At 51.8% G+C, this 10,988-nt stretch overlaps 2 protein-coding genes across 4 annotated transcripts in view; one reads left to right on the top strand and one right to left on the bottom strand.

The window, feature by feature from the left end:
• The window catches only part of HADHB (hydroxyacyl-CoA dehydrogenase trifunctional multienzyme complex subunit beta), a 72,384-nt gene extending 65,506 nt beyond the window's left edge, over positions 1–6,878 (top strand). The window contains exon 14 of the mRNA XM_081854847.1: positions 6,600–6,878. Coding sequence (XP_081710973.1) covers positions 6,600–6,863 — 264 coding nt within the window. The 3' untranslated portion in view covers positions 6,864–6,878. The remainder of the gene's footprint in view (positions 1–6,599) is intronic.
• SELENOI (selenoprotein I) overlaps positions 1,285–10,988 on the bottom strand; it is a 65,401-nt gene continuing 55,697 nt past the window's right edge. For all 3 annotated transcript variants that reach the window (XM_081854888.1, XM_081854889.1, XM_081854887.1), the window contains exons 8-10: positions 9,618–9,798; positions 8,671–8,853; positions 1,285–5,845 (exon numbers count right to left, since the gene is read on the bottom strand). In XM_081854888.1, coding sequence (XP_081711014.1) covers positions 5,723–5,845; positions 8,671–8,853; positions 9,618–9,798 — 487 coding nt within the window. In that variant the 3' untranslated portion in view covers positions 1,285–5,722. The remainder of the gene's footprint in view (positions 5,846–8,670; positions 8,854–9,617; positions 9,799–10,988) is intronic.

Genomic DNA, 10,988 nt, shown 5'->3' with positions numbered 1-10,988 from the left:
GCGGCTGGTCTCAGATTCCTAAAAATCTCTAAAGGCCCAAAGTATGTTTCTGAGCACAATTCAAAGTGTTGGTGCTGACCTTGAAAGCCCTAAATGGCCTCGGCCCAGTAGACCTGAAGGAGCGTCTCCACCCCGGACACCTGGGTCCAGCTCTGAGGGCCTTCTGGCGGTTCCCTCCCTGTGAGAAGTGAGGTTACAGGGAACCAGACAGAGGGCCTTCTTGGTGGTGGCACCCGCCCTGTGGAACGCTCTCCCTTCAGATTTCAAGGAGATAAAGAACTACACTACTTTTATACCCCGCCCATCTGGCTGGGTTTCCCCCGCCGCTCTGGGCAGCTCCCAACAGAATATTAAAAACACGATAAAAGATCAAACATGAAAAACTTCCCTAAACACGGCTGCCTTCAGATGTCTTCTAAAAGTCAGATAGTTGTTCTTCTCTTTGACATGTGGTGGGAGGGCGTTCCACAGGGCGGGCGCCACCACTGAGAAGGCCCTCTGCCTGGTCCCCTGTAACTTGGCTTCTCGCAACGAGGGAACCGCCAGAAGGCCCTCAGCGCTGGACCTCAGTGTCCGGGCAGAACAATGGGGGTGGAGATGCTTCTTCAGGTGAAAACACATGAAGCTCCCATTGGGCTATGGGAACACACGCCACAGAGATGGCAAATACTTTCCAAGCAGCAAGACAAGCTATGAGCCACCCTCTCTCTGTCTTCCCCCAAGCCCAGAAAACAACAGGAGCAAGGATCTCGCCTGGTGGCTTAGGACCAGGCCGTCTGAAACAGTATTTCCCCCATATGAACGAGCCCAAGTTTTGAGATCTTCAGGGGAGGCTCACTTGGTAGGGACGCCTCGGTGGCTGTTCCCAGGGCAACTTTGGAATTCCCTTCTGAGAGAAGCCCGATGGGCTCCCTCCTTGTCTTTCCCCCGTCAAGAGAAGATCTTGTTCCGACAGGCCTTTCCTGGGGAACTGTTTTTTTTAAAGGAGAAAGCTTTTAATAGCACTGTTTTTATTATCTATAAATTTGTTTCTTGTATTGTTTTAATTCTATGAAGAATCAAAACAATATTAAGACCTTGAGTCCAGGTCTGGGGAAAAGGAATCATCATCAATTGTCATCATCATCATTTATCTCCCCAGCCAGCCCTAGCACTTTGGTCAGAGTATGGTGGCAGAAGCTGCAGCCGTTTTGCTAGCTTCCAGTCACTATTTCGGCATTTGCAAGAGCAACCCCACACTGTTTCCACAGCAGAAACACCCACAGAGATGAGGAGACAGAGATGTTAAAAAGCATGGGAAATTTTTTAATTGAAGTTTTATTTCATAATAGGTTCTCTTTTTTTTGAAGCTTTGTTGTTTCCGTTTTTAAATACAATAAATATTCACCAATAGCATTTCATGGAATGGAATCCAAATCCATTTGCAAGACTGTCAACCTCAAACAATGTACATATGAGACAGACATGAATCCTGATGGAAGCGTGAAGAAGGGGTGGCGGAGAAATCTGCCGCAAGAAATGTACAGGTTTCCTATTGCAATTTTATCTCGCTAATAATAATTACGATCTGTACAGTCCGTTTGCTTTGACACAACCCAGCCCTTGGCAGAGTCTGGTGCAACCGGTGCTTTGCAGAATACCGGCCGGAGAGACCACCCCCCTTTTGTCCAAGGATGATCTTTCCTGGCAGAGAGCGCACCAACGAGGCCCAAGGGACTGAACATTCACCCTCATATTTAGCGGGGGACAAAAGAAGCAGCGAGCAAGGCTACTCATTCAAAATGTGACCCCCTACCCCAATACAATGCAATACATTGGAGAGAAGGGAGGATTCCAACCTCATCTTTCACGTGATAGCTTAAAAATTCAGCTTCTAAAAAAAGAAAAATCACCAGGGCCACAGAGACCCAGAAGGTAAACTGGTCCAAAATGCATGCATGGTACAACCCCGTTCCCAATTGCCTGCATTTTCAGAGTAAGGCTGTAACGCAGAGAAAAGGTTTCGGCTACTTTCCTCCCCAACCGCAACAGATCTGAAGTATGCTGCTGAAGCCTTCCAGGTGAGAGCTCTCGAGTCCTGTCTAAAGGGGTGAGCTCTGTACCGAGAGACCCATTTCCAATTCTTGGGGGAGGGGGCGCAAAGATGCTGTCCAACTTGCTGCATGGGGAAGGCGACGAAGGCCCGAACTACACCGGCAGGGCGTGTCTCTGTCCTACGCAGAGAAACAGACCAATCCAAAATAGCAGCGGAGCCCGTTTAGTGGGGAGATTGCAAACAGGAGTATCTAAGTTAGGGGCGAGAAACCTTGGGGGCCCCCATATCTTGCTGGACTCCTGCTCACATCACTCTAGACAATGCTGGCTGCGGCTGATGGCAGCAGGAGTCCAGCAAGATTGGGGGGGGCACACAATTATTCCCCACCCCTGCTCTAAGTTATCACGAAATATCTTATTTCCTAGGGTTGCTTTTCAAATGAAAATGGCACTTTGGAGTAGCTGCCCAGCCCCACACGCATGACCTGCACACCCACAGCAGTGGAGACTCATGAGCTGAACACCCTGCTCTGAAATCAAGGCCGGGAGGGGGGGGGGAGGCAGCCGAGGAGCAGCCTGGGTTGAAGGCCAGCTGTCACTCAGCCGCCAAGCTGTTTGTATCCAGCTCTGATTCATCTTATTCAAGCCTGCATTTGGGCTTGGGGTGGGGGAAGAGGGGTGCTTCTGCAAAGCACAGGGACTTTCTACATCTAGACCTCTCTGCCTGCCAGGGAGTTTCTGAGCAACAGGGAAAGCTGGCCATGTCTCTGCTTGGACTACAGGTTGCTACTACCAAAGCCTGAAGCTTGCAGGATTGCAGGGCACTGATTTGGGGTGGGGTGCTGTGCCGCTCCCCGCAGCTCCTTTGCCCACGCCTCTGGAGAACTGCGTCTTAAAAGGTTGAGCCAACCAGCAGTGCATCCGTAGCCACACAGGCAGCAGCAGTGAATCAAGGCAGAGGAAGGAAGATTTTGCTCTCAGAACGTACAAAAACGCGGGGCAGTGATTTCTGACGGCGACAAAGGACTGCAAAATGTGGAGCAAGTAGTTTAAGGAAGTGTCACGAGCGCTGCCTCAGATGCCCCTTTCAATCGCAGAGGGAATATCGGAAGGAGAAGACAGGTTTGGGTTCGGAGAGGACTCCTCGAAGCGTTTTTACAATCACCTGCTGAGAGTGGCAGCGGGCACACATTCACCTCTTCAACATGCAATACCTTTATTTCAAAGAATATTTGAGATGAACACAAAAAAACCCTGGTGCCACCAAAACCCGAGACAGAAATAATAATGGTTAAATGGTGCATCGGAGTCCCTCCCAGATTGCCGAATGAGCTTCAAACAATAAAGATGGCGAAACAGCGGAAATTAAACCCGTTTCCGCAGCTGAAGGTGCCACGCTGTACTCCCTTTAACTTGGACAACTACTTTTCCAACATTCTGCTTAAGACAACCGACCTTTTCTTCAACTTGAGAACAATCTACTTAAGGCACCAGGTTCCTTATCAAGAAGCCTAGATAGGTAAGGGAAGCAGAACCAGGTTTCTTTTGAGAGGCGACAGCCAGGCAAAGCCTGCCTTGGGAGACGCCAGGAAGTTAACACCTTTTGTCCTTTCGTCCACTCAGTGCTGGCCTGGCCCCCTCTCCTCTGGACGTGCACCTTGGAGCATGGACGATGTTTCCAAGGCAGCACGTCAAGGAATGATTTAGTGAGCCACATCATTATCGTCATCTCGTCTTATGCCATCAGGGCCTGTGCAATTTTGCCGCCAGTTACTGTCAATTTGAGAACCCCTGCTTCCAAAGCAAAGAGAGAAAGTAAAGAGGAACACATGTTCTCACAATGATTCATTAGTCAAACACACACACACACAAAATAAAGGAGACCCTCCCTCTGACTCAGCCGCCTCCAGAATTGGAAACCGGCTCTGGGGTGGGTCTAACTCAGTGCACCAAAATTATCAACTGATTGCTGCATTTCATTTTGGCTGTGATAGCGTCAAGTATTCAAAGCACGTCTCATTTCCTCTGTACACCCAACTTTTTCTGTGCAAAATCATTTAATTAAAAAAAAAAAGTGAGCGAGTGAGAGAAAAGCCTACCCAATCCCCATCTCTGGTTCACCTTTTATAGCCATGAAAACATTCACCAAACAAGCGAAGAATGAGAGAACCTGTTTCTGTTTCATCATCTATGCCCAGAGGCCAGTGCTCTTTCCTGCTGGTTTTTTGAGAGGTGCCTCACTAAGGGTCAGAACAAGCTCTTGCCTTGCTCATTAACACACCAAAAGAAATTTAAAAAGGCATTTAAAGTGTGGGAAGAAAACAGAAAAAGAAAAGGCTCTATTTACAAGGGGCTGGAGGCAGAAAAGAGCACTGGCTCCTGGATTTTCACACTGCTTGTTGACATAATGATTTAAGCCTACAAAAAGAAAGGTAAAATAGTCATTTCACAATTCCCATTTCTCTCTCTCCCCAGAGTGGAATGTGTCATCCACCAGAGCGGGTCGCCCCCTCTCATTTTAGGAGCAGAAGCCATAAGCAGCCCCTGCTCTCGGAATCACGTAGGAACATCCTTTGCTGTGCTTGGGTCTCCTCCGGGTGCCACCGTTCCAAAAAAGTTGGGTTTCGGCTGCCCTCTTCATACCAGGACGCACAGGCGTACCCACCCCAAACACAAGGCTTGTTCATGAAATTAAACAGAAGAAGGGAGGGGGAATCGGCGCAGACTTCACCATCACACAGTTCAAGCAGTTCAAGCGGGGTTAGGATGGCTGAACACAACATTTCCAATTGGGGAACAAACACAGAGGAAAGCCACCTTCATCTACTACAGCCGAGCATGGAGGCGAACACTGAGTTCATTTGTCGTTTCGATGAAAGGAGATCTCAATTATTTCCTCTAGAGGGAAGCAGAGCTACTCGGAATGGACCCGCATGGAAGGGTTATACGCCTGTCAAAACAGTTCTTGGAAACGGCCGGTCTCCGTCCCCCACGCCAAAGGTTATCCCACAGAAGAGTACCGCTTGCTGCAACGTAATCCTGCCGGAAAGGTGAAGGAGGTTTTGCAGCTTTGCTCTCCAGAGCAGCTCAGACAGGGTGGGCTGGAAGGCAGGCTCTTCCTCTGTTGAGTGGAGACAGCATCTGCCTGCTTCAACATCTGGTTTGGCCATGTGGAAGCCACAACAGGGGTGGGTGGGAGGAGAGGAGGAAGTGAATGGAAGGATAATATAACCTACATAGAATAGTCGTGTTTTCACCGTGTGATTACCGCCACCAAGGCCCCTTACTTAAAGCAGCTGATTCGTTCTAGCCACACACAAAAAACCCCTCTTGCGTGGCTGGGTCCACGGAGAGCGGGCCACGCTGTCCTCAGCGTAACCTGAAGATGTGTTGCGGCAATTGTGTTGCTTCAGAGACACCCCTGGCGCCCGTCTGTGGTTTTTTGGGTGTCTCCCTGGAGAGTTCTGGGTGGCATGGACCCATGCTTGGTCTGGAAGCATCATGCTGGTTCAGGACATGTTCGCAGTGGTTCAGCCCCTGCCCAGCCACCTGCGCATCCGTGAGAGAGGCGGTGCAAGAAGGGTCCGTCTCTCTGCAAGGCTGCCAGGCTTTGTTGCCACCCAAAGTGGGTCAAATTTTAGTTCCGTGGTGATGGCTGAAGTGTATTTACATGGGGGGGGGGCTGCGTTCACAGAGCCCCTGCAGGCGGTGGGCCGGATTTCTTCTCTCCCGCCTCCACGTCTAGTCAATCGGAGCTGGGCTTTCGTAGCGAGAAGGGGCGGATGTTGAAGTGCTTGCTCAGCTGGCTCACCTGGGAGGGGGAGAAAGCAGAGGTAGAGAGAACGGGCAAGGTGAGGGGAGTGTTGTTGCAGGAAAGCAGACCCCTGACTGTGGTCCCCTCCCCTCCAAGCCCCATCCTTCCTTCTCCTCTGCCTGCCTTCCAAGTTCTACATATACCGTATTTTTCGCTCTATTAGACGCACCAGACCATAAGACGCACCTAGTTTTTAGGGGAGGAAAACAAGAAATAAGAAAGCAACACAAAGCATCCTGAGCTAAGAGGGAGCGCTCCTCCATCTTTGCACAGGAGGTTTTGCGGGGCTAATCCTGAAGCCAGGAGAGCGAGCGGGAATGGCGTGCACTGATCCCTCTTGCCCTCCTGGCTTCAGTGAAAGCAAGCCTACTGGCTTCCCCTCCACCTCCCTCAAGAGCCGCGAGCTCTTTAAAGGGAGCATGGCTCTTGGGGGCTTTTCTGGGAGGTGGGGGAAGGGACAGAGCCGCTGTTCTGGCTCCTGGGATAGCCCCTGCGGAGGCTGCGTGCGGCTAAACAAGAAGCCAGGACAGCCAGCGGATCGCTGCGATCCCGCTAGCTGTCCTGGCTTCTTGCTTGGCCGCGCGCAGCCTCTCCCGGGCAAGGAGAGCCTTCACCCCTACCCGGGAGAGGCTGCGGATGGCTAAGGCTCCCCCAAGAGCCGTGCTCCCTTTAAAGAACGCACGGAGCTCTTGGGGGCTTTTCCCCAAGGAGGGAGAAGGGGATCATCCTTCCTCTCCCTTTTCCCTCCTAGGGGCAGATTCTAGCCAATATGAAAGCGATGGATTCGGATTGGTTGGCCCAGAACTACATGGGCAGGGAGTCTAAGGTAAGGGGCCAATGTTGGGAGTTTCGCTGTGCATGTGCGTCCTCCTCCTTTATAGCCTCCCTTTGCCTTGCCTGCAAAATGGAAAGGGCCTGGGGCAGAGGCAACATCGTTGAGGAGGAGATGATTGCAGCTGGATCAGTGGCTCCCAAACCTTTCCCACTTGGAAAGTGCCGAGAACACAGAATGTAGGAAGAGGCTGCTGGATCAGGCCCACAGCCCATTCTAACACTTCTACGACCTTCCTCTTGCTCAACTGCTAAGTAGAAGGGATAAGACAGCAAGCAGAAGAAGTTAATATGTTATAAACCAGAAGGGGAAGTCGGGGGGGGGGGCAGGGGATAATTGGTAATTTATTTTGTCAGATGTGATTATGTCAAAAATGTAAAACCATTGCTCCGTGTCCGCTTCTCTGGAGCAGCAGAAAACAACCTTTCTCCCTCCTCTATGTGGCATCCTTTTATATATTTGAACATGGCTATCGTATCACCCCTTAACCTCCTCTTCTCCAGGCTAAACATGCCCAGCTCCCTTAGCCATTCCTCATAAGGCATCGTTTCCAGGCCTTTGACCATTTTGGTTGCCCTCCTCTGGACACGTTCCAGTTTGTCAGTGTCCTTCTTGAACTGTGGTGCCCAGAACTGGACACAGTACTCCAGGTGAGGTCTGACCAGAGCAGAATACAGTGGCACTATTACTTCCCTTGATCTAGATGCTATACTCCTATTGATGCAGCCCAGAATTGCATTGGCTAGCCCAGAATTGCATTGGTTCCAAACTACAAGAAAGAAGATTCCACCTAAACATTAGGAAGAACTTCCTGACAGTGAGAGCTGTTTGACAGTGGAATCTGCTGCCAAGGAGTGTGGTGGAGTCTCCTTCTTTGGAGGTCTTTAAGCAGAGGCTTGACAACCATATGTCAGGAGTGCTCTGATGGTGTTTCCTGCTTGGCAGGGGGTTGGACTCGATGACCCTTGTGGTCTCTTCCAACTCTATGATTCTATGATTCTAGGCAGAGGGCCTTCTCGGTGGTGGCACCCGCCCTGTGGAATGCCCTCCCATCAGATGTCAAAGAGAACAACAACTATTTGACTTTTAGAAGACATCTGAAGGCAGCCCTGTTTAGGGAAGCTTTTAATGCTTGACCGACTATTGTATTTTACCATTTTGTTGGAAGCCGCCCAGAGTGGCTGGGGAAACCCAGCCAGATGGGGGGGGGGTATAAATAAATTATAATAATTATTATATGTTAAAAAATTGAAAAGAAAAAAAGAAAAAAAGAAGATGGGCTGAGTGTAGAGGTGAAGCTACCCAGGGTCTGTTGCGGCAGAAACGTCGAGACTCTGGCAGCATTTTGACCTCTGCCTGCCAAACCAGCACCGGGTCCTTTGTCGAGGCTCAGCTGAAGGGCCGCCACAGCACATGAGGCCAGCCCCCAGCTCAGCCTGCCTCAGAGGCGCCCCTCTGCAAGTCCTCTAAAGCAGTGGCTCATTCTGGAGAGCAAACCTCAGGTGAGCCCAGGCCGCTGAGAAGAGATGGGAGGCTTTGGCTGGGCTCTGCGGCAAACTGGAGCAGGCAAGACAAGGGTGGCGCTGAGGATCCTTTGCAGGGCGCTCTGTGCCACACAGGGACACGGGTGGCGCTGTGGGTTAAACCACAGAGCCTGGGACTTGCTGATCAGAAGGTCAGCAGTTCAAATCCCCACGACGGGGTGAGCTCCCGTTGCTCCTGCCAACCTAGCAGTTCGAAAGCACCTCAAAGTGCAAGTAGATAAATAGGTACCACTCTGGCGGGAAGGTAAACGGTGTTTCTGTGCGCTGCTCTGGTTCGCCAGAAGCGGCTCAGTCATGCTGGCCACATGACCCGGAAGCTGGACACCGGCTCCCTCGGCCAATAAAGCGAGATGAGCGCCGCAACCCCAGAGTCGTCCACGACTGGACCTAATGGTCAGGGGTCCCTTTACCTTTGCCACACACACACGTGCCATGGAATCACTCACCACGCCGACTCCATAATGGATGTGCGCCACGGTGATGAAGGTGGTGAGCAGGTAGAGGAGGAAGGTTTCGCACTCCGGCAAGACGCCAGTCAGCACCACGAAGATGACCAGGGCCAGCGGGAAGAGCAGCCAGTTGAGAGGCTGGCAGCGGGTGCTGCTCATCTGGCAGACGATCAGGCGGCACTGGGGGGAGAGGAGGAACAGCTGGTAAGGAAGGACCAGGATGGGAGGAGAGGTCCCCCCAGCACCGGCCTGCCCTCCAAGGCAAGGCACTGCTCCACCAACAGCCGCTCCAATCCTTCCAGGGCGATTTCCTGGAGCACCGCTGAGGGAGCCGCTCTAGAACTTCACTGCTTCTGGCAGTGAACTCTACTGCTGCAGCACGGAAGGATCCTCTGTAACAGAGACTCAGTCCCACACATGGGCAGGAATCCAAGGGCAACGCTGGAGGGCAGGCAGCCCAAAATGCAAACCCCTGCTGGCGTGGAGATGCTTTCTGCACAAGCAAACCCATATAGTCGGCAAGGGGACTCTGGGACCCTCCTGGCTTTGAGGCTCTCCTCCTTGCCCCTTGAGCTAACTCCCCAGTTCAGGGAACCTGAAAAGTTAGACCAGGGATATGGAAGTTTTTTCCTTTAAAAAAAAAAAAAAAAAAGAGGGACTGGCTTTTCCTAAAAAAGCTTCTTCCTTAAAAAGATTCACATGGAAGCCAGAGGTTTCGATGCGCGCATCTCACCATTGTAGGAGGAACTGCTTACAGCTAAAAGACGTAAGGGGGGAAATGCTGGAGGAGGGGTGTGGAGCAGGGCCAGAGAGGAGCGTGGCCAAGGGAGATTGCTGAGGGCCGGGTAAAGAGGGCTGGAGGGCCACACCCCGAGGCAAAGCGGCTTTGTTCCTGCCCCACCAAGCCCCTCTGCGCATGCGTCTCTGCAGCAGAAGGAACTTACGGAAATGTTGGCGAAGGCTGTGCCGACCATGAAGTAGAAGAGGCGGGGCTGGGTCTCCAGGATCTGCGTCGGTGAGTGGAAGATCCAAATGGTGCAGAGGATGAAGAGGAGGACCGGCGAGAGGAAGGGCAGCATCGCCTCATAGAAGGAGTGGTGCTTCAGGGTGTTGCTTCTGTAGGCTCTGAAAGGCGGGAGAGGCGTCAACAAAAGGTCGCCTAAAGGAGTGTTGCTGGTCAAGAGCTGGTGAGGCTCATTGGACAACAAAAACCTGAGCCTTTAGTGTCACCCGCCCAGTCCTGTGGAACTCTCTGCCACTGGAGACTGAGCCACTGGGCCTTCTGTGCCAACTTTTAAACATCTGCTGAAAACTTTTCTATCCTGCCAGGCAATCACAAATGCATCCTTCCGCAATGGTTAACTATGTACGGTACCGCTTTGATTTTTTAAAATGACACAGCAGTATATGAGTATTTTAATAAAAATTATTTTCAAAAGGGGGGTCTTGAAAGGCAGCTGGGAGCACCATCAGACTAACTCTGAAGCAGGCAGAACCTGATATAGTTCTTCCAACGGGGTCTCATCTGCAAGGCTGAAGTGTGGCCAGCAAAAGGAAGATTGGGGCTGAGAAGCAGAGCCCCCCCCCCATCGGGATCAGACCAGCCCCATCAGGCCTCCTCTCCCCTCAAAGGTCACCTGGGGCAGCTGGTGCCTCGGGCTGCCTCAGTGGGAGAGATAGAAGCAGCAGGGCTCATTCCACCAGCTTCTCCAGAGGTCCATTTCCTCCACTGGGCACCTCCGGCCCCTGAACTGGGCCAGCTGGTCATTAGAGGAACAACTATTTAGAATTCGGTGCCTCAGTTTTCCTTTTCCTCTTCCCTCCCTGTCCCTTTCTCCTTGCGTGTCGTGGGTTTTTTGGGAAGGCAGTATAATTCTGCGAGACAGTCTCATTTTGATAGTATGTAAGCTACTCTGTGGGGACGCGGGTGGCGCTGTGGGTTAAACCACAGAGCCTAGGACTTGCCGATCAGAAGGTCAGCGGTTCAAATCCCCGTGACAGGGTGAGCTCCCGTTGCTCGGTCCCTGCTCCTGCCAACCTAGCAGTTCGAAAGCACGCCAAAGTGCAAGTAGATAAATAGGTACCACTGCGGCAGGAAGGTAAACGGCGTTTCCGTGCACTGCTCTGGTTCGCCAGAAGCGGCTTAGTCATGCTGGCCACATGACCCAGAAGCTGTACTCCGGCTCCCTCGGCCAGTAAAGCGAGATGAGCGCCGCAACCCCAGAGTCGGCCACGATTGGACCTAATGGTCAGGAGTCCCTTTACCTTTAAGCCACTATGGGAGCCTTCCTGGCTGAAAAGCGGGGCACAAAATC

The sequence above is a fragment of the Podarcis erhardii genome, assembly GCF_964252035.2.
Source record: "Podarcis erhardii genome assembly, chromosome: 3".
Classification (NCBI taxonomy): Eukaryota; Metazoa; Chordata; class Lepidosauria; order Squamata; family Lacertidae; genus Podarcis; species Podarcis erhardii.
This window is presented reverse-complemented; position numbering and strand designations above follow the sequence as displayed.